Source organism: Galeopterus variegatus, unplaced genomic scaffold, assembly GCF_000696425.1.
Source record: "Galeopterus variegatus unplaced genomic scaffold, G_variegatus-3.0.2 Scaffold645, whole genome shotgun sequence".
NCBI classification, from domain to species: Eukaryota; Metazoa; Chordata; class Mammalia; order Dermoptera; family Cynocephalidae; genus Galeopterus; species Galeopterus variegatus.
In genome coordinates, this window is record NW_007726756.1 from 447,059 (window position 1) to 471,629 (window position 24,571).

Genomic DNA, 24,571 nt, shown 5'->3' on the forward strand with positions numbered 1-24,571 from the left:
GAGCCAACTAAATTAATTTTTTAAAAACTGTTTGCACTCCTTTCAGTGAATTCAAATTCAATTTTTTTTTTAATCAGAAATGAACTGTAGGTAAGTTCTCTGCTACCACAGAGTAAAATCTACATAATAATCCAAACTTCCCTTTTTGCCTTGACCAACGTCTATTAGCCATGTAGACTCTTTCAATTCCATTTAATGCAATATTGCTATATGCTTTTTTAAAGTGCTTGCAACCTAGATCATCTCTTGGATTCTGTATTTATATAGCTTAACTACTCCTAATTCTTTGATTTTGAAGCTAGAAGAAACATTATAAGCCAAATGCAATAATTTCAGTATATTTGAAAATTATTTTACCTAGGCTTTCTAATGATGAAAGAAAAATAATCAAATTTTAAATTAATCCTCATGTTTTTATTAACAAACATATAAATAACCAGTTATGTGAAATACATGGAAAATGAATCATTCTAAGATCAGTAAGAATTTAAATATGAACCTTAATGTTAAACACTTATGATTTTTCACAACTTTTTAAAAACAGATTCTAAGAGATGTAAATTACAATAATTTCCCTTAAAACAAAGTTTCATCTACCAATGATTATTGTACTGTACTATAAGAGGGATGCTCTCAGGCTTATGGTATATAGGACAATCCCCCCCACCAAATTTAAAATTAACTCAATCTGCTATACATTTTTAACAGCTTTATTGAGAAATAATTCACGCACCTCACAATTCACCCATTTAAAGTGCACAATTCCATGATTTTTAGTATATCCACAAAGTTGTACAACTATCACCACAATCAATGTTACAACGTTTTTATCACCCCAGAAAAGAAACTGCTCATTAGTTACTCCCCATTTCCCTCTTCCTTCAGCCCCTGGCAACCACAATCAGCTGTCTCTACGGATTTGCCTATTCTGACCTTTCATATAAATGGAATCATACAATCTAGGCTTTGTATGTGGCTTCCTTCACTTAGCATAATACTTTTTTTTTTCAAGGATGTTACAGCATATATCTGTACTTCACTCCTTTCTATTGCCAAATAACATTCCACTGTATAGATATACCAAATTTTCTTTTTTCATCAGCTGGACATTTATAATGACTCCACATTTTTGGCTATTACAAATAATGCTGCTATGAACATTTGTGTGTAAGTTTTTGTGTGGACATATGTTTTCATTTATCTTGGGTATAAACCTAGGAGTGCAACTGCTGGGTCATAATATATTTTTGAAGTGACTACTTCTGGTCATTTTTCTCAGCTTTTCCTTTGTATGAGACTTGTATGTACTGTCAGTCCTCATTTCAGTGAACTTGCCTACCTATTATTATCCCTCTCCTTGCTGATAGAACCTAGAAACCAGTAATCATTAACCTTGTTAGAGAAACCCACTTCCACTGTACTTCTACTATTGAATACATTCCAGACAGTAGAGAGTTAATAATGATCTCAAATAATAAAAGATGAGTCCTAACAGGAATTGATCACTCAACTGTTCAATTATTCAAAGAAAAGCTAGAATAAAAAAGTTAACAAAAAAGCCTATTAATTCAATTAACTTTGAAACACACAGAAGTTCCTTAGTTTTCACTCTTGGATCATAGTGCTCTTCAGTTATTTTATGAAAGAAGACTTTAAAATATTATGTAACCTCCGAGTACTACAAGAAAATATAGTGTCTATAATATATAAAAGACATCTCTCTTCCCATCTCTATTAATGAAAACTACTTATTAGGCTACTTTTTCCAAAGTTAAGTATTGATGTGGGTGTCTTTTTAGCAATGCAAAAGTATGCAGGCATCCTGAAACTTTTGCTGTGGGTGTTTATCAGAATTCCACCTTGAAGTTGAAGAACTAGCAGTAATTATGCTAGTTTCAGCCACACCATGAACAAGTATACTCAAAAAACATAGATTTTCCAGCATGCATAAAGTAGTACTTTAAAATAAAGATGGGTCCACACAAAATGAAAAATTTATCTTCCCCATCTTTTAGCAGTTCTATTTTAAAAAGTGTTTTAGTTTTTAATCTCTAAAATACAATTCAAAAGGTAAAATCAAATAGGTATTATTTAGAATTTAATTAATAGAATTAAATATAATGAAACTGTGCTCCTAATTGTATTAATTTCCTGAAATACCAGGAAACGAAAGCAAAATACACATCTTTTGTTTCTTTAGATACATTAGTTTCAGAGAAACAAGGAAATCGTCAGGAATGGCATTTCGTTCACAAAAAAAATTAAATTGTATAAAAACCTTATAAGCTACGAAAACTTCAAATACGCATTTATGAACTATAAATTATGCTGATATAAAGGCACATAAATAAAATCTTCAGTCTGTCATTTTCACAGAAATGATTGGTTTATGATTTTTACTGTGTAAAAATGAATAAAAATAATTTAAATTGTATAAAAACCTTATAAGCTACGGAAACTTCAAATACGCATTTATGAACTATAAATTATGCTGATATAAAGGCACATAAATAAAATCTTCAGTTTGTCATTTTCACAGAAATGATTGGTTTATGATTTTTACTGTGTAAAAATGAATAAAAATAATATAAATGATTTTATGGATAATCCCATACTGAGGTAGACCAAATTAATTTAGAATTATTCTAGGAGATAATCTTTCAAAAAGTAACATTATGACTCTTAGTTTACCAAGCAGGGATGCGGTTAAACTAAGTTCTGATGACAGAACTGGGAAGACAGGAAAAAATGGAAGACACAGATAGACAGACCCTTAGTACCTGGAAGGAATTCTTAAGAAAAGAAAGAGATGCTAGTAAATTATGTCAGCCTAAGAGGAAACGATTAGTTCAGATGAACATGTTGAATTTGAGGAGCTATGAGATAATGAGTTAATGAGTTCTAACAGGCAGTTAAAAAATTCATGACTGGAATTAGGAGAGGGGCCAGGGATAAAGAGCCAGTGGGTGAAGCTATGGAAACAGAATGAAAAGAGAAACTTACAGAGAGAAAACATGGGGAGCTTAACATTTTTTTGAGTATACAGAAAATATGAGAATGGAAGGGAATTCTGGTTTCCATGGTCATTATTTCTTTGCAGACAGTAGAGAAAAGAAGTATTTTTATACTGTGAATGATCTCTTCTCTCCCTTTTGTATTCAAATCTTCACCTCAACTTGACTATTCTTTCTCCTTTAACCATGGTTGACTTTTTAGTGTACCCTGTCTCCAGCCAAATTTGCTAAAAAGAATAGTACAGCCCATTCTTAAATGCAAGCCAACCTGACTTCATCCTATCACAACACCAAAATAGTTTTATTAAGACATCCAATAATTTCTGTGCTGCCAGTCTAATGTACATTTTTCGGTCTCTGTCTCCTTGGACTTCTGAAACAGGATTTGATACTGCTGACCACTCCCTCTTTCTTGAAATATTTCTTGAAACACCACACTCTCAGCTTCTTCTACCCAGCAAATAAATGGTTAAAATCTCTTCAACAGTTGGTCCTAGAACCATCTCCTTCTCTGATGCTCTATTTTCTTTCTATGTTTAGCTCACCAGACCCATAGTTTTAAACACCATCTATACGTGATTAAGTTGTAAGTGATAACTTAGGTCCAATTCCAGATCAGATCTCCCCTCTGAGCTTGAGCCCTGCATGTAAATATTGATTGCTAACACTTGGATGTTTCATTGTTTACTATTCTAACCCCTACAAAAGGAGAAAAAGAAACTGTCAGTGTGCTATATAAACAATGACTTTTCTATAAAATTAAAAAAAAAGAGAGAGAGAGAGTTTCTCTTTTTTGGATCTAGTTTTTAAATTCCTGAAGGTGTCAGTGAACACAACTGTCAACAAAGTATATTTGACCAGGAAGACAGCAAGATTAAACTACTTTATAATGCTTTAGGATATAAATATATTTTAGATTTATTTCTAGATGAACATGCCTTAGAAATTTACAAATATTTTTCAGTTTCCAATATCTAAAAATTAACTTGTCTTTTGACTTTTTTTATCTTTTATTTTTTTAAACAGATCAAAGGTCACATTTCAATTCTGTGAGACATAAAACACTACTTATAACACACTGACTTGGCTTGATGATTTTTTCAGTGAAAAAAATTCTTATAATATCCAGCTATTGTTTCTTCCCCAATACCAGAATATTCTTCAGTATTTTAGAGACAACCTATGATGAAACCAGATTTTTTTTAAAGATAATGAAAAAAAATCAAGTTTGAGAAAAAAATTTAATAAAAATTTTTTAAATATTACAATTAAAAAGCTTAACACTAATTTAACTAGCTCTGTAACTTAGAGGGCACGATTATCTTCTGTGTATATCTTTATCAGTGCCCCAACATGCAGACCAATGCATTTCATTTTTAAATGCTTTAAGTACGCATTAAAATGCCAGTTATTTTTCTTTTGTTTGAAATTCCAGTTACCATGTCCACAAAATCTTGATCCCAAGTTTACTAAGTAGCATAGATGGTTTTTATCTTATCACTGGACAAGGATGGTAATACCCAGGAAAGATGATCATGCAGCCAAAAGAATGACTTTCGATCATGTTTTTTTCCAGGGTAAGTTGAGAAAGGTGTTTACACTATGTGCAGAAAAATCAAGACTATTTAAAGAGCGCAACTTCTACTACTATAGTGGAAATACTAATAAAATATTTCTAGCAATGTTTATTACCTATCCATTTTTAGCACACATTTATTATTTTTATAGTTAAATTGCTAAAAACTTGATAAAAGTTATCTCTGCTCAGTGATTTCAGGCAGGGTGGGCAAAAACAATAAACTAACACATTTTTGTTTTTGTTTTTAATTTAGTAGGAGGGTGTTTGAGTTTTTGCTTTACTGCTATTTTAAAGAACAACTGAGTAAAACTGTACCAAAGTATCTCCTTACGTCTCTCTAGGCTGCAATACTGATATCCTTTGAAGGAAATTGTTCCAATCCCTAAACCGTATTTAATCCATAAAAAGATCCAAAGTGACTTATGTTCTTCTATTAGTTGAAGATTCTGCATTTGCAAAAGCAGTTTCTGCGCTTCAACTAAAATCACATCCTTTCACTCATTCATTAAACAAATATTTATTAACCAATTTTATCGAGCACCATGCTAGGCACTTTCCAGCCCTTTGGTACAGGCTAGAAATAAAAGGCAAATATACCATAAATCAGGGTATTTTCCACTATATAAAGCAATCTTTATAAATACTTAAGCCAGTTAAGGGAAGCCTGCATGCCTTTTCAATAATATTCCTCCTTCTCCTCTTTTCAAGTCACAGTCCCTCTTTGAGAATCAGTTTCCTCATCTGTAAAATGAAATAATCCCGGCCCACCAGTACCATCTGCTTAGGGGTCTTGAGGCACCCTAAATAAAGATCAACTTTTAGTAAACAGCCAACTAAAGCAGCTGAGGCTTCTAGCTCTTGACTATAAAGCTAACTGATACAACTTTATTATAATACAGCAATTTAAATTTAAGTGTCAATGCCATGTTTGAAATGTTGAGTGTGACTCACTTACAGTTATATATTACAAAAGAATCAGTGGGAAACTTATTCCTAGGTGGCCTGGCTTTTCAATGCCTGGCCACTCTTCAACAAGAACAAGGAAGTACCTCCAGCTGACTCTATCAGTTTCCCTGTGACTCCACATATACTCAGTGCCCAATCAATGCTGCCCCTGTTGCACCTGTTGAGAAGCTCTGATCCATCACAGTAGAGAAAGACCAAGGCAGTACCAGTGAGCACACCCCTTAACTCCTCTTGCAACTAGGGCTTCTCCTCCTTTATACCTCTATTGTGTCTCTGAACTATATACAGTACTGAATTTTGATCATGTTTTATGTATCAATTGCGAGTCTACACTTCTATGTAAAGGTCCATTTATTTAAAGAAACAAAATTTGCTTTTAGCATCACCTCTAGAACTAGGAATGGTTCAACAATACACTAACTTACAGAGTTAACATGAGGATCACATAAGGTATTTGTTTACAAAAAAACAAGGATGATTATTTATTGAAGATGAAGAAAGATGAAAAAAGGAAGAAAAGTTTGGATATGAGTTTTAGTTTTTCAATAAGAAAAAGTCATACATACAACACTAGCATCTAGCTGCTAATTGTTTTCCTGATTTCACAAAATATGTTTCAGACATTCACTTACCCTTGCCAATGAAGACTAAGGAACTATACTGAAGATACTTTCTAGCATTTTGATCTATGAAATAAAATTTCTAACCCAATCGCAATTGATGTATCTTTTAATATGGTAAATCAAACTTTTCCAAGCAATCAAAAGTGATGGGGAAAAAAAAAATCAAAAACAAAAACACGGAAAGAATGGAGAAAGGGGAGATACATAGCTATAAAGTTTTTATTCATTCAACAATTACTTATTCAGAAGATGGTGCTATGTACAGAGTAGTAGCTATGATAGAGAATACAGAAATTTTTAAAGATACAAACTGCTTACACTTATTCAGGTCACCCAGTTTCAAATTATTCTGGCAGTCCACATAATCTAAATGCTACAAATTTGGGTAACTACAAGCCACCCCAAAAGTCACAAGTCTAACATCAAGGGAAATCACACATAAATAAAACCAAAAAATAATACCTTCCAAGAGTTTAATTTTCAATTCTATTCCAAATTAACATCTGCACTAAATGAAAAACAAGATGAAAAAGCCTATTCAGTAGTGTAATGAGCTGCCCTCCTAGTTAAATACACTTTGTTTTCATCTGTTTCTGAGATATTCCTTTACTATTTCTTACATTTGTCAAGTGTTTGTGTAGTTATAACAGAGAAAGGGTAATTCCCCCCCCCCCCCCTGACTCTTAAAGAGTTTAGTTCTGGATAAGAATTGATTTGTGGGTTGGGAAATAACTTGGCTTTTCATATTTGGGGGTGGGGTGAACCCTGGCATAGAATCCAACCCAATTCAATTCCTCTTTATTGTGACATAAACCAGATTTTTATGCTAATACTGCAAGATACAAAATAGTTTTTCTACCTTCAAGAAACAAAAAGTTCTTATAAAATACAGTCATACATAAGGTAGGTGGTTACTCATTACCCACAGGATGTGAGACCCTAGTAATCTGGCTGGCTTACTTTAATACCAGCCACCATTTACTGAAAACCTACTTTGTATCAAGCACATCCCAAAATGCTTACATGTTCTAGTTCCCTGAATTGGCACCTCTTAGAGAAGTAGATATTATCCCTACTTAACAAATGAACAAAGAGCCTTTGAGAGGTTAACTTGCTCAAAATCATGAAGCTATTAATGTGGCAGAGCAGAGAATCTTTTAAATGGTAGAACTCCACACATTAGTGAGTCAAAGTAAATTATTTTAGGTATCCATTGTGGGCAAGGAGATAGGCAAATTACCTAACTCAGGAAACAGTCCTACTCAGACTTCTCAATTGCCTAGCTACTTTTGCTCTTCACCTTGCTTCATTTTCCCCTCACTCGGTTTCTAAATCTACAGAAGCTAAGGGCTTCTACCACGGTCCTCATAAAAAGGACAAAAGTTCTGTACTGGAAGGAACCAAAAGAGATTTTTTTTTTTAAATTAACTCTTTGTGCTTTGTAGAAATGTGCCCTAGGATATACAGTGTCTATGAAACTCTTTGCCTTATGTAATTGTTACAGACAGCTATTCCATACCATCTAAGGATGAAAAAGAATGCTATATAGTGTCCACACATAATCCATCTGGGAAGGCATATCAAATGTTTAAGTATGAAATTGTGTACTAGATAGAGTTGTATGTGTTATTTGACTTTGCTGTTGTGGTAGAGAGGACAGGTAAAACAGGCAATCATTCAGTTTTTATGTTATGTAGGATTTTCTTTTTCCAATTAAAAATCCTCATTAGCTGCTCAAGCTAGTATCCCCTTTTAATCAATGCCCCAGGTCATACCAGTTTCTTTCTTCTCATATATTTTCCCAGTGCAACCTCCAGACCCCTGTATATACATGCCTTTTTAGGAAGGCCCCAAAATAAAACTATCTGCATAAAATTCTTTGGATCTGTCAATGTTTTGTTACCACACATAGTAAGATTTGACATGATTAAACATAATTAGTTTCAGAAGTGAAGTTCCTGTATTTTTCTAATCATAGACTACTTTCCTGTTTCTACTAATTTTTTTGATGCTTTTTATATCCCCTCAAACTCCTATCATTTAAGTTAGAAAATTATTGAGAGTTCTACCTAAAATATTCAATTTCACATAATATTGCTTTATGCTGATATATTAGTTTTATGGCATTTTCTCCTGAAGGCCTTTTGGCTTGCTGTTCCCTCTGCCTGGAATATATTTTGAAGATGGCTGGCTCCTCTCATCCGTTAGGTTTTTAGCTTAAATGTAGCCTCCTTCCCAGATCACCTATAGTATAATTTTTATTATCAGTTTCTCTTCTATTTCCTTCATGGCACATATCACACTCTGTAATTACCTTATTTACTTGGATTTCTGTCTGTCATCTATGTACCCACCCACCTCTCCTTCAATGTGTGTTAAAATGGAAAGTCTGCAGCAGTACAGACCCTTCCTGTCATTTCTGTCAAAGATACAGTAAATTAATATTGGGTTTTTAGAAGCAATTTGTTTTCCAAATATGCCTTGAAATAGAAAAAAATGAAAAGTGTCTGCTCTCAAGTCAGATCTAGGTTCAAATCCCAGCTCTGCCACTTAATAGCTATGTGAATGTTGGCAAGTTATTTAATCCCTCTGGCCCTCAGTTTCCTCATCTGTGAAATGGGGACAATAGTACTTACTTGACATTATTTGAGAAGACGAAATGAAAAAAAAAAATTGTATAGCACACACAAAAAAAACTCTCATGCACTGCTGGTAGGAATATAAATTGGTAAATAATTTTGGGGAAAAATGTTGGGGCACTACTTTTTTCAACTTGAGAAGATGCATACCTTTTAACTCAGCAATTCTACTCCTAGGTATATATTTAGAGATAAAAAATACTTCTGTGAAGCAGGATACTTGCATAAAAATGTTCATATCAGCATTGTTTAAAACTGCCAAAAACTAGAAACAATCCAAATACTCATAAATGCAGAATAAAGTAATTGTAGTATATTCATACAATGAAAAATAAATAGTAACAGAAATGAATGAATTACCAATATACCCGGTATAAATGAATGTCACAAACTAACAGTAAACAAAAAAAGGATAGATAAAATTATACCATGATTCCTTTTATATAAAGTTTTAAACTAGACTTAAGGAATACATAAGAGTGACAAAAAAAAAACATTTAATAAATAAATAAATAATCAAGACCATGACCCCCAAAAAGTGATCACCATTAAGTCAGAGCACTGGCTATTCTGTGGGGGAATTAGAAAGGGGTGCAGAGAGTGTTTCTAGTGTGCCAGCAACGTTCTATTGCTTGATCTACATGTTTACATAGGTGTTCACTTGTTAACTTAAACGACACTTATGCTTTATGTTCTTTCTGTATTCTATGGTAAAAAAGATTTTCAAAAGACTAAGTGAGAAAAATGGGTTAAATAATTAGTACACTGCCTGACATTAACAGAGTAATTGTGGCTATTATTATAAACAACAAATAATCTATTATTGCAACTGCCCATGTCGTGAGTTTAAAACTGGATGGTGAACACATAAAAATGTTAGGGTACTTCAAAATTTGTGGAAAAATAGAATTAAAATATAATACGAATCTTTCCATGAACTTTTTGAAGAGCCCTTGTAAATACTGCAAAACATTATTAATCTAGACTGTACTACATAGCTTCTTATAATTGGATATTGGCAGTTTAAAATTACCCCCAGAAGAATAAAACAAAAGCAGTGACCTACACATACAAATATGAATCACCATTATGCATGACAGTGATAAAGGATTTATTTTCCATGCCATCACCAAGCCAAGAGGGTACAGCATAAAAAGCATGACTTCGAAGACCAATGATCACACTACTAAAAATATTTTGCAACTTCTCTGGCACTAAAAATTTGCTCTATAAATGACAGAATCCTTCCTTCCTCATTTCCCTTAGTGGCAACTGATACACACTTTACAGCAGGACTACTCAGGGTTAATGCTAGATTGCATGGTCTGAGAACAGAAGCAAAACTTCTGGGCCCAGATTATTTAAGCAAACTAAATAATGGTTAATGACAGAAGAGTGGGCATCTTTATTTCAGGGCACTGTTAATATACGAAAGTTTATTACTTTATTTACAAGTAGCTTATCGTTGATTTAAATAAACCCCAAATTATACTTCAAAAACGTTAAAGTTAACTAAAAAATGCTATTTACAGCCTAAAAATAAAGTTTTGAACATATTAATGAAAATATTTTAAAGATCAAAATTTCTCAGTTTAATACCATCTGCTTGATACTAAGGTAAGCCACTGTGTTCAATTAATATCATGAAACATAGCAGATTTAGCAACTAAAAATATGTGCATACATATGCAAATTTAGATGCCAAAGTGGCTGGGTATATTCTAACAATTGTTCTAACCATTTTTTTTTTTTTTAAACCAAGAACTAGCCAATTATATCATACCAAAGCTACCAACATTTCCTATCCGTGCTGTCGGTGATTGGTGTATTCAGTGTAATGCTCCCCATACAGACTATTCGACTATTCTCTCAAAACAAAGTATTGTTTTACAGGAATCCAATCTGCTCTGGTTAACAATGCTCTATTAATATCCAGTGGCATTAATGCAAAGCTCAAAACTCAAGTACCACAGATAAAAGTGGATGGTGTGACCATGTGACTTTACAATGAACCAAGTCAGCAGTACTGATCACAGTCAAAGAATTCAGCCTCTACCTAGCCCATCATGTTCTTTACTAACCATTCAAGACTGAATTACAACAAAATACATTAAGAATAGCATAATTTATGTATCACTTCAAATCCCACATAATGTGCTAATGACAAACTAGATGCTTGAAAACATTTTAATTCAAATTACCAAAAAATTTATACCTTCCAGTAGCAATTAATAATATATGTGTGATCTATATTTCAATCTGTTTTATTTTTAGAAAAGAACCAAAAGTTGGCAAGGATATCGAGGAATATGACTAATGGCATCATAAATAGGTAAAAACTGGAAAAGCAATATGCATGGAATAACTATGTGAAAAAAATTCCTTTAATATAAACCTGATATGCACTTGGTATTTCATTTATTTCTCACATGAATGTACTATATTTCTATGAATATTATCTTTCTCATTTTCCATATAAGAAAACAAAGAGTAAGAGGTGGCAAATCCTTTTTCTGAAGGTCAACACAACTATTAAGTGGAAAGGCCAAGACTAAATCCCCGGCTGACAGCTCAACTATATACGCATAGAAAAGAACCCAGGGAAAATGGAAAAAGAGCAGAGATAAGAAAGGAAATATTTGATAGACATAGCTATACTCAGTGAGATCTGTGAGTTTGCTGCTTTTTAACTAAGAGCCTTCCCCAACTGTGGGTAGCTTAGATGACTGACAGTGAAGGCTAATTAACTTGAAGTATGAGAGAACAGAGGCCAAAGCCAGCCGGTTAGAAATTAAGTGGGAACCTGTAGAAAAAGTGGAATGATAGCAAGGGTAAGCCCCCAAATCTCAGATGGCCACCAAAATACTCAAATGTATGAAAGACTACCAGGGGCCAGGCTAAAAAGAGGTCGCCGGAAGCCATACAAACAGAACAGAAGTATCAGCTACTGCACGGGGGATAGGACGGACCCAGTTTGTTGTTTGAACCTAGGTAAATTAAGAAGTGCTGTTTAGAACAAAAAGACAATAATCCTCAGAAGAACATTTAAAAAAACCAACCCAAAGTTGCTCAATGTACTATCTACATGTCCAGTTTCCATCCAAAAAATTACTAGACATACAGACAGGAAGACGTAACTCATACTCAGGAAAAAAAAAAAGCAGTCATTAGAAATGAACTCCAAGTGGCCCAGATATTGGCTTTAGGAGGCAAAAACTTCAAAACAGTTATAATAAACACAGGTTTAGTATCACCTTACCGAAAATCCTCGAGACCAAACGTTTTTCAGATTTTGGAACGTTTGCCTTGTATTTACCGGGTTCAGCATCCCAAATCCAGAAACCTAAAATCTGAAATGCTACAATGAGCATTTCCTTTAAGTATCACACTGACACTCAAAAAGTACCGGATTTTGGAGCATTTCAGATTTCCTGTATGTTCAAAAATCAAAGGTAAATATGACATCAATAAGTAACAGAGGTGGACTCTCAGAGAAATGGAAGCTATATTTTAAAAAATAAGAAATTCTAGACCTGGAATAAGTTTTTAAAGAAAATTGTAATAACTGAAATGGAAAATTCACTCAATGGACTTAGAATGCAAATGGAAGAAGAAAAAAGCAGTGAAAAGCATTAACTTACCGATGCAGGAAAATTAAACCCAAAAAGAATACACACAAAGAAAAACACCTCTAGGCACAAATTGGTCAAAGCCAAAAGTAGAGAAAATCTTGAAAACAATTAGAGAAAAATAACACATCACATATAGTGGCTGACTTCTTATCAAATACAATAGAGGACAGAAGCCATTGGAACAGCATACTCAAAGCCCTGAAAGAAAATCCTGTCAACTAAAAAGTCTATATACAATAAAACTATCCTTCAAAACTTAAGTGAAATAAAGACATGTTCAGATAAACAAAAACTGAGAAAACCTGTTGCCAGCTGATCTCCATTATAAGAAGTGCTCAAAAAAGGGAAGCACAATCAAATGGCAACACAGATCTGTAAGAAATGAAAAAGAATGGAAATAAATGTGAATAAATACTTTAAAATATTTTTCTTTTCTGTTTTTTAAAGCCAAATGATTGATGAAAGCAAAAAGTAAAACAATGTATTGTTAGTTTATCATTTACACGACAATAAAAACATTAAGAATAAGGAAAGTATTCTTTAAGCTTCCTATGTTTTAGCTGAAGAAATTCAATATTTTAATTAGAGTAACCACTAAAAAATAACAGAGATATAACTAGAAAGTCAACAGAAGAATTAAAAGTAAATGCTAAAAAAAATTTGATAACATAAAAGATGGCAGGAAAGAAGGATAAGAGACACAAAAAATGGATAAGAAAACACAAAGTAGCATGATGGCAGGCCTAATTACAATCAAATCACAATAAAATGTAGACAGACAAGAACTTCAAATCACTGCTGAAAGAAACTAAAGAGGACACAAAAAGATGGAAAGATGTTCCATGCTTTTGGATTGGAAGAATTAACATTGTGAAAATGTTGATTTTTAATTATTGAGTTTTACAAAAAATTAAAAAAGAGTTACCATATGATCCATACCTGTACATATTACTGGGTATATACTCACAGGAAATAAAAATCAGTATATCAAAGAGATATCTGTACTCCTATGTTTATTGCAGCACTACTTACAGTAGCCAAGATATAGAATTAACCTAAGTGTCCAACACAGATGAATGGATAAAAAAAAAAAATGTGGCATATATACATAATGGAATACTATTCAACCATAAAAAAGAAAGAAATTCTGTCATTTATGGCAACATAGATGGATGTGGAGGACACTATGTTAAGTGAAGTAAGCCATGGACAGAAAGACAAATACCACATGATCTCACTCATGCAGAATTTTAAAAAAAAAAGTTGATATTACAGAGGTAGAAAGTAGAACAGTGACAACCTGGAACTAGGGATGGGAGGGGGAAAAGGAAAACAAAAAAAGGTTGGCAGACAGGTACAAAATTACAATTAGATAGGGGAAATAAGTTCTAGTGTTCTATTGTACATTAGGGTGACTGCGGTTACAGTTAAGTTTTGAATATTACATAATAGCTGGAGGACAGGCTTTTGAATATTCTCCCCACAAAGAAATGACAAATGCATGAGGTTATGTATATACTAACTACGCTGACCCAATCATTATATAACACATATATGTATCAAAACATTATACTGTACACCACAAATATGTATGATTACAATGTCTCAATTAAAATAAATAAATATACAAAGAATTTTTTAAAAGAGACATGAAAAACAGATAAAACACAAAACAGCAAGACGGCAGGCCTAATTACAATCAAATCACAATAAAATGTAGACCAACTAGTCTACAAAAAGAAAATAGCAAATTATGGTTCATATACTTGTATTATACATTCACGTAAATAGATTACTATGGGTGACATAGGAAAACTTGATTATTTACTAATAATTAGTTACTTAATGCTAGGTAGGGAAAAGTAGAATACAAAATTGTAGTTTAAAAATGTACATAAAAATGCAAAAATATTGTTAAAGGTTAGAGATCTTTCAGTTACTTTCTCTATTCTCCAAACTTTCTATATTATTTTCTCTTCATAATAAAATAATTATAAACATTTTAAATAAGCAAAGTACGATGTAATCCTTGGAATAAATTTCTGGAGTGTTGGTTTTGATAAAAGTTAAGCCTCTTAAAATTTGATATTCTATGATAATTTGAGACTCAAGTTTTCCAAAAATGTATAGTTCACTGACTGTTTTTGGTATTGAGATTTAAAACACTGTTATTTTTGTCAGCATTATACTAGATGGAGATGTTGTGATGATCAAAACTCAGGTCCTTTCCTTGCACCTATTCTAAAGGGCTACTATAGACTATTTTCTGAGAACTCTGTTTCTGCTTTGCATGAATTTCTTATCTTTTGTCGATGCAAGATGCTGTCTCTCTGAATCTACCTCTGCCAGTGTTCATTTTCCCTTCTAGCCTGCCCTGATTCAGGAAACGAGACAGCCATATTTCTAGTAACTTTGTATAAAGTATAACTGTACAGTCCCCAAGTACAAGTGCAATGAAGCCCTTTTATGTGAAAGCCTTGTTGTTATTGTTGTTTTGCTTAATTATTGGGCTTTGTTTCTGATCAGAAAACCTGACAAATAACTGGGATCAAAATGGGTGAGGCAGTACATGCATACACTGAAACTGAGGAGTCCAAATCATTTCTACTTTATATTCAATGGACTAAAAAACACCTGTCATGACTATTTAAAAAAGAAAAAAATATCACCAAAATAAGAAAAACTTAAACAGTATTAAACTGCAGGAATGGACACCAACTGGGACTCAGTATGCCCGCTCCAAATTCCAATGCTGGCCCTGCCAGTTATAGGTACAATACTTTTGAACAGGTCACTTAGCTCTTTTGGGTCTTAAACTCCAAATGTGCAAAACGGGACAATTTGCCTGTCATGTATACTTTACAGATTCTAGACAACAAATATAAGGTATGTTAAAGACCTTAAGATTCTTTTGTACTACATTAATTTATAAAGAATTAATCTGTCTTTCAACATGTACTGACAGAGGATCTACTACATCAGGTCTAATCAGGTACTAGGGAAATGATGGTGAACAATTACAGACACAGTCTGATTCTCATGGAGAAGTCAACTCAAATAACCATGTTAATAAATATACTACCACTAATTGAAATAAAGGCTCTAAGGGAAAAAGATTTTGTCCTAGACTGGAGGATGAAGGCTTCTTCCCTGCAGAATTAAGAACTGAAGCAAAATCTTAAAACTGAAAGGTAACAATGTGTGTATGGGGGAGAAGGGAGGAAGAATTAATGGATAGTATCATGTACAAAGGCCCTGTGGCCAAAGGAATTACTGTGCCACTGAGTAACTGAAACACTGAAGAGGTAAGCTAGAGCTAGACAATGCAGGGACAGTTTAAAGCCAAGGGATGACATGATCAATTTTGTTTTAAAAAGGTCATTCTGGGCATAACAGTGATGGGAAAGCATAGTAAATATGAGAAGCCATTATGAGACTACTGTAGAAGGGCATGCTGTAGTGTGGTATAGGCTGGTAGCAGTGAAGATGAAAAGAATATTTAGGAAGTAAAGTTGATAGAAGGAATTCCGTGATGAATTGGATGTGAGGGGATGAGAGAAAGTGTAAAGGATGACTCTTAAGTTTCTCACTTTTGCAGTACAATGAACAGAGGTTCCATTCATAAAAACACAGGACACTAAAAGAGGGTCTGAACTACTGCATTTTCAGAGAGGGAGGTAGGAAATTTTAAGTTTGTGAGTCCAAGGTACCTTCGAGACACAAGGCAAAAAGGTCAAGCAGGCAGACACTGGAGGCCCAAAATTCAGAAAAGGAGTGTGGGTAGGAACAAAATTTGGAGAATCATTAGACTTGAGGATGGCCAGGTTAGAGAAGGAGGAGCTACGAAGGACATCAAGCTGAAAGAGCCAGAAAGAAAACTAAAAGAAAGGGTATTACTGAAGCCAAGGAAGTGACGAAGAGACTTCAAAAGAACATCAAATGTTGCTAGAAGTTTGCACAATGCTGAAAAAATAAAGTTTCCTGGAATTGGTGATAAGAATGGCAATCACCAGTGGCTTTAACAAGAATTATTTAGGTGAAATGATGGGGTAGAAGCCACACTACAGCAGTTTGAGGAGTGAAAAGTAAGGAAATCAAGACTGCAGCTATAAATGACACATTCAACAAGTCTGGCTGTGAAAGTAAGGAAACAGTTAGTACCTGGAAAAGAATGAGAGTTCAGAAAAGGCTCTTCTCTTTCCATCAGATGGAAGATACTTGAATTTATTTAAATGAAGTAACCTGTTCGTAGGCAACTGTTAAATATCCATGAGGAAAAATAGAAATCATAGGACATCAAAACCAAACTTCAAAGTACTGTTTATCTCTACACCATCCAATACAGTAACCACTAGTCACATGTAGCTACTGAGCACTTGAAACATCAGCCTGAACTCAGATGTACTGAACGTGAAACACACACACTGCATTTCAAAGACTTCATACAAAAAAAAAAATTCATAAATTTTTAAATATGGATTATATCTATTGAAATGTTTTAGATAGGGTGTCAAATAAAATTTATTATTAAAATTAATTTCACCTACTCTAACTTTTTTAAATGTGGCTATTAGAAAATTTTAAACTACATATTTGTATGTGGTTCACATTATATTTCTATTGGACAGTGCTGATAAAGACCTTAAGTGGCAAAAGTCATAATCACAGTGAGTGCTAGTCTAAACTTGGGAACTGGAGCCTAAGCCCAGACATGCCCTATGGAGTTTTTTCCTCTTCCCAAGACACAGTCAACTCTAATCCAAATCTTGAATTACCATAGCTAAATTTGTTTAATCATTCCCCTTCCTCTCATCTTCCTTGGTTCTCAGACGGTTAGGGTCCTAATGGGTCCTTTAAGTCTTTGCCCAGTGAAGTACTCAAGCCTGCCCTACCAAACCACCTACTCCTGTAAAAATTCCAAATGACTTGCATACCAAACTCTGTTAAAAGCTAAATTGTTGGAGGAACTAATTTACGCCAACCCAACAAAGAACCATCCCAGAGCTTTCTAGAATTCTTAACCTAGATGAATAGCTAAAATATCTAATTTGTGAATGTTCAGGAAACACACAGTAAAAATTTAAAGCAGAGAAATTTCTGAACCAAGGATACTACAAATATACCAGCCATAATTAGCTTCTGCAGAGAGTCAACATTCCACTAAGCTATTTTTGCTTTTCAGATTTTCCCCTTCTTCCAATTGGAAATCCCCAAGTTCTCTATCAGCTCCAAATTTTTCACAATAGCTTTAAGACAGAATAGGTAAAGGTTCTAGTGAAAACTGGAATAAAAAAGCCACTGGCAGATGACAACTCTCATATTTTAAATGGGAAACCACTGATATGTTTTTAACTTCAGATTTTAACATGTTTTCCTTGTTATCTACCCTTACTCTGCTTTCACTTTGTGGACTCCTTGACCTTGATATAACACCATTCTCTAACTAACTGAGCTAACTGGCTGGCCACAAAAGCATATTTTTATGCTACAAATTAAAATCTATTTTCATAAGTTCTACTATTTAACAAATCAGTAGCTGCAATTTTATAAGTGTTTGCCCCACTGTAAAACTAATTTGTAGAACGAAACCCAATTTTGAGTCCACCTCCCAAACATGCTTTTCCCAGTGTTCCACATCTCCACAGATTCGAAACAGACTCTGGCATTACTCTTTCTATATACCCCCGCATCCAAACTATCAACAAATCCCCAAAATTCCACCTCTTAAACACATTCAGCATCTGAACACTTCTCATTGCATCAACCACTACCATTTTAGTAAAAGTCGCCATCATCTTAACTGAACCACTGCAGTAGGCTTCAAACGGTCTCCTAGCTTCCACACTTGCTCCCTAAAAGTACATTCTTCACACAGCAATCAGAGTGATATTTTAGAAACATACGTCAGATCATGTCAAGTCTTCTTACATCACTCAGAGTCTTTACCATGATCTACAAAGTTCTGCACTATTTGGTACTCACTCCTGTGACCCACTCTCTCCTATCACTCTCCATCTCATGACTTTGGTCTTGCTAACCTCCTTGTCTATCAATCCCATCAAAGAGACTCCCATCTCAAGGTCTTGGTGTCTGCTGTTCCTCTTCATAGAGTGTTCTCCCCCCCCTGGTATTTGCATGAGGTGATCCCTCACTCCCTTCTAGTACTGCTCACATATCGGAGAGGACTTCTCTAACTACTCTAAAACAGCACCACCATAGCAATCATTGTCTAGGCACCTTTAATTTCCTTTACCCTGCTTTAATTTTCTTCACAGTACTTATATATCTGACCTATTTGGTTACTGCCTCCTACCACCAGACTGAAAGCCCCATGACTTTGTTTTGTTCACTGCTATATCCCCAGCATTTAGAACAGTGCTGTTGCTGATGCTCAATAAGGAACTGTTAAATGACCAAATTCACATTCATTTGACTTCAGCATGGAATCAGTTTGATTAGTACTATTAACTTCCCAAATACATAAATGAAACACATAATTAAACATCAGTGAAAGCAAACACATTCAACACAAAAAAACCAAGAAACTATTTTGGTTCTTTAAATTCCAGACACTTAGGATTGAAATGTGAGTATGAACATAAATACACAGAGAAGACATCAATTATGATTAGCAGTGTATGGATTTGGGGGGGGAGGGGCCACATTTTAAGTCCCCAAACTTATCCTTCCTTCTACCCAGGTAGTCAGGTGGTGTGTAGTTGGGGAATGCATATAGTACAAAACAGACTTCAGTGGCCCAAAGCATAGGTTTAGCAGGGTAGAGCCCCTGACAAAATTGTCAAATAGGCTAAATTTGACTTTGCCAAATGCAAATATTTAACAGGGTCCCACCTTTGTTCAGTTCTGGAAACTACTCTACTCCCCACTCCACCCTCAGACATGACCCATTCTTGTTCTTCCAGGGTGACTTTCAAGGACTCAAGCTATACACTGAAGCGATCAGTAGTATGTGGAATTTCTTGTCCAGGAATCAACACAGTCCACTCAGAGAAGCAGCTCAGTGTTAGAAAATTCTGATACCATAATTGTTCAGTGTTTTACATATAATCCTTGTTAAGTGACAGGAATTGCCCACTCTTATTTGTATTCAATGAACAAATCTTTATTAAGTACCTATTCACTCTATGAAAATGAATGAGACACAAGCTCAGATCCTAGTGAAGGAGACAGTCATTAACAATCAATAATTACATCATCACAAGTATACTTCCTGCTCATTTCTGCCAACTACGTAGTCATTCAACTCTGAAGAGGTCAAGGTGGAAGATGATGGTGGTAATCCCCAAGGATCCCCCTCAACATCCCTGCCATCTTAGAGCAGGTCTGGGGAACAGATAGGAAAAAGAGATAAAAAATAATAATAATAACTTGGAGTCACTACATGCTGGCATTAGCGTCAGTAAAACCTGAGTGTACAGTTCACTTGTACTACTTCCCATGAGAGTGGCTATTAGGCAATTTCTTCAGTTCTTAGGACAGTATTTATCATAAATAAAATGTGTATTAGACCTATTTCTTAGGAATTATATGAAACACTCAACTAGCTCAGTGAGACATTAATGACATTTAGTATAGTTGCTCCCTTTACCTTTACCCTTTTATTAATGAGAAAGGCAAAAACACAGAAGCCATATACAAAGACTTGACATACCACCACCAAAAAGCTCCCAAGCTTTGGCCTAAGGACAACTGAAAGGTAATGCTACCTTTAAAAAAAAGAAAAAAAAACTTTTAATAATGCTTTAAATATGGTAGGCATTAAAATGGATTGTCTACCACTCTTGTTTTCCACATTTGATAATCATGCTTTCCATCATACATGATGTTGTTCATGAAATACTTCTTTATTACCCTCCATTTTTGATTTCTTCCTGTAGGGGCAGAAATCAACACTTTGATTTCTTGCAATAATTAAAAACAAAAACAAAAACAAAACCTAATTCCTGGCATCAGCATTGAAGAGTTTCTGCCTTCTTTAAAACTCTTTTCTCTCAGCTTCCCTGACACTACTCTCTAAGCTATTTCTCACCAATCTGGCAGCTCATTCTTAACTTCCTTTGCTAGTAGCTCCTCAATCTACAATAGACCTTAGACATTCTCCAGGTCCAATCCTATTTTCTGTGCTTTTATCTACCCACTCTCTCCCTAAGTAATTTCGTCCATGACTTAAACCACCATCCTATACAAACAAAGGTACTTCAAAAATTTCATGTTAAGATTCATATTATCTTTTAATTCTACTTTTCCATGAACTTTTTGAAATACCCTCACGTGTGTGGGTGTGTGTGTGTGTATATATATGTATGGATATATTTTCTGTTTGTCCCTGCCAAACAAATGACTCTTGGAATAAGATGTCTTACAGGCTATTCAAACAGAACCCTTTATCCTCCTTGCTCCTCCTACCAACAAATCTATTCCCCCTCCAATCTGTCCCATTCCAAGCAAAAGTACCACTATCTATACAGTTGTTCAAGCCCAAAACCTACGAGTCAGCTTTTTTCTCACTCCCACATCCAATCAGTCCTGCCAACCCTTATTATATCTAACTCAGACCTCATTAATAGCTTGAGTCTCCATGCTTCTGTTCCTTCCCCTGCCAATCCATTCTCCACGTACCAGCCAGAGATGATAAAATGGAAGTCATTCCCTCACACAAAATCCTTCAATAGCTTCCCACTACATTTACAATGAAACATTCTAGCTTCCTTTTAGTTCTTTGACATATCACTCTTTCTCACCTCACTACCTTCATATATGCTGTTTCTTTGGCCAGGAATGTTGTTCCACCCTATCATCAACTTACCCTTCAGGTCTCAGCTTCAATGTCACACTTATTAAAAAAGGCCTTCCCAAAACCCAATTAAAATTAGGTCCTCTTATATCCTTAATAGCATCCTTAAAAGTCTGCAACTACAGTATGTTATTTGTCCATCCACTTGGTTAATGTCTGTCTAGGAAGAGACGGTATCTGCTTTCCTAATCACTACAACATCCACAGTGTCACAGCCATGTGGCCAACACATAAGACACCTAAGACACCCCCTTCCCCAGTAAGTACTGGATAAATGGAGAACTCATGAGTCCTGGTCCTGAAGGGCAGTATAATACAAGATGCACCAAGGATATTTATTGCCCTACAGTTGGGCATTTACGTAAAATACTTCTAAAAAGTCATAGTGATGGGCAGTAAAAATGGATTTAAGTGGAAGGAAAACAACATAGTCCTTTTCCCTAACATGTTTCTGGAGCACTTGCCTTTTACTTTTTTTGTTGTAACAGAGTTAGACCCATGGTAGATACTTAAGCACTTAGTGACCAAAGTAGAGTACATGACAATTAACCAAATGCTAGAATTAAATGTTATAGAAATTCTAAATATTATAATCCACTGAGGGCTAGAAGCATTAGAGAAGGTTTTAGGGAGGAAGAAGTCAATCAAAACAGGATGAGGAACCTCTGAGGATCTAGTCAATCCACGTTATCACCCCTCTCCACGCCAGCTCCACCTTCAACAGTGGTGTATAACCTTATCTGTACTACTTAACATCACATTTATTTCTCTAATCCATCTGCTAAAATTCTAAGCAAAATTATCTACAATATGTGCTTATTATAACCCAATAAACCTCTTTCACTGGCCATAAAGGATCTGAGTAGTAGAAGGTAAAAAACTACAAAAAATTCATTACACTACCTGTTGCATAAAAGAAACTCTGAACATTTTATATGCTAAATTCATCTAATGTAGGAATTAAGAGAACCTAAATTGAAATCCTAGAGTTTAACTCTGAACTTTCTGAGGGACCAATAGAAGAATGACATAATAACTACACTAGCCATTACTTTCCAAGAACTAACTATACATGGCCCTTTCATTTTATTTATTTTTCTAATGTTCACAATAACCCTGAAAGCTGAGGAGGCTGAGACTGAGAAGTTGGGTGGCTTCTTCAACTACCACACAGCTAACAATACAGGTGTTCCGTTTCTTAGACACTCTAACCTAACCAAAAATGACAAAAATAAAAACAAAACAACCCCCCTCTCCCCGAAGTTTTGGAGAACTTTAAGTGTTTTGTCACTGAGAATTTACTTTAAAATAACAAAAACTTCCCCAGAAAGCATAAATTCAAAATATATACTATCTTTCAATTCAAAAAGTCTCCCTAAAACTTACATGTAAATATAGATTGCTTTACTACTAAACTACTTGGCTTTGGTGAAATAAATCCAAAATATACCTGCATAATACTTTCAATAGTAAAAATGCTCTAAGAAATGGGAAATTACCAGCTCCATATCTACTTTAGCCTACAAAAAGTTTTGAGTTTTGAAAAGGAAAAAAAGAATAGGTTTGAAAGAAACTACAGGAGTGTGAAAAGAAGTGTTTTTGAAATTGTTTTGCTTCTGATATGACAATAAGAGTAGTACTATCTATAACTAAATGATGTCAGGCTTTTAAACAATCAATAAGCTGTAAGGGTTGGGACCTCTTTAATTATTTCAATGTTAACATTATCAAACATTGCCACAAGTATAGTCTTGTATGAAATGACTGTATAAAAATCAAATAATCATATCCAAAAGAAATCACGCTTACTGGATTTAAAATTTTGCACATTATTGATCATCAAAATTCCATCAGTGTAGTCATTATATACTCGTAAAGGCAGACTTCAAGTAATCCCAACTCACAAAAAAGTTAAATATTAATTCAATCTCAAAAACATCAATGTTATCTCAAAACAATGATTCTGAATCCTAAAGAAATACGTCTCATGTGGCCATAAAAAACCGAATTACGGTAATAAACGTTTATGAGGGCGGTTTTCTATTCACAAAGTGTAACTGCGTATGCAAAGACTCCAGAAAGTCTTTCTAGACATCCGCCACAGAAATACTAATTATTCTGCTTTTCTCTTTTTCTGTAAAGACTCACCTCTCCCCTCAATTTCTTTGGTATAGCTCCTCCCAAAAAGTGTACATTACAAAAGATGGATTTATGCCATTATCAGGAACAGCAAGTCCCAAGATTTAAGATTTCCATGATCCTTTGCATATACAGGATTGCAAGAATTGAGGTTTAATAATTCATCGACCACAAACACACCCTGTTAAGATTTTCCTTCAAACGCCAACGTTCCCACTCTTGGGATCCCTAATAGGTGTACATAGGCCATACAATACTACCTTTAAAAAGGACACAAATGTTGAGTACTCTCCACTCTCTCCTGAGAGACGTCCCCATCTAAACCTTCTGCATATTCCTTTTTCGGGGCCCATAAACAACTGTCATTCAGAGAGGTGGTAACTGTTAAGCCTGGGTGAGAAAGAAAGCGTACACGAGATACAGAACTGGATGGGGAAGGCTGTTAAATACAGCCTCTCCAGTAACACGTAACTAGCCAAACCCGCTGCAAACTTTCAAGAGATTAAGTTACATTCCTCTGCAATTCCACCCTTGACAGCTGAGTCCAGGGATGCCAGCGAGTCGTGCACATCCATTCCCGCCACCTCACCCGGAGAGAGTCTGCAGCCACATCCCGCAGTCAGCATGCACCATGGGTTGGGGAAGGAGTGAGGGCTGGGCGAACTCACCTTTTCCAGCTCGTCGTGGAGCTCCGCCAGGCTGGGCCGGAGCAGCTTCTCCCCCAGCTGCGCCGCTGTGTGCCGGTAGTGGTCAATCCTGGGCACGGCGTCCATGGTGTTGTGGCCGAAGGTGCGCAGGTAGTAGGTGTTGGTGTGAGTGTCATAGTAGTAGTGCTGGTGGTGCCCACTGCCGCCGCCCGAGTGCAGGCTGCTTCCCTCACTCAGCACCGTGTCCCCACCGTTCTGGAAGCTCACGTTGGGCCCGTCGCCTCCGACCCCCGCCGCGTCTGACAGGCTGTCTTCCGCCGACGAGGAGGCGGCCGGGTCCACGAAGTTCACGCGGAAGCGGCCCTTGGCTTCCTCGCTGCCCTTGGCCGGCCCACTCTCACCGCTAGCTTTCCCCGCCGCTGGGGTCTCCTTGCCCCCCGCCCCAGCACCAGCCGCCGCCACCGCCGCTGCCGCCGCGGCCCTCCCGGCGTTCTCGGAAACCAGGTCCACCTGAAAG

General features: G+C 35.4%; 1 protein-coding gene across 1 annotated transcript in view; it reads right to left on the bottom strand.

The window, feature by feature from the left end:
- SLC12A2 (solute carrier family 12 (sodium/potassium/chloride transporter), member 2) overlaps positions 1-24,571 on the bottom strand; it is a 175,076-nt gene that overhangs the window by 83,185 nt on the left and 67,320 nt on the right. The window contains exon 2 of the mRNA XM_008570930.1: positions 24,076-24,564. Coding sequence (XP_008569152.1) covers positions 24,076-24,564 — 489 coding nt within the window. The remainder of the gene's footprint in view (positions 1-24,075; positions 24,565-24,571) is intronic.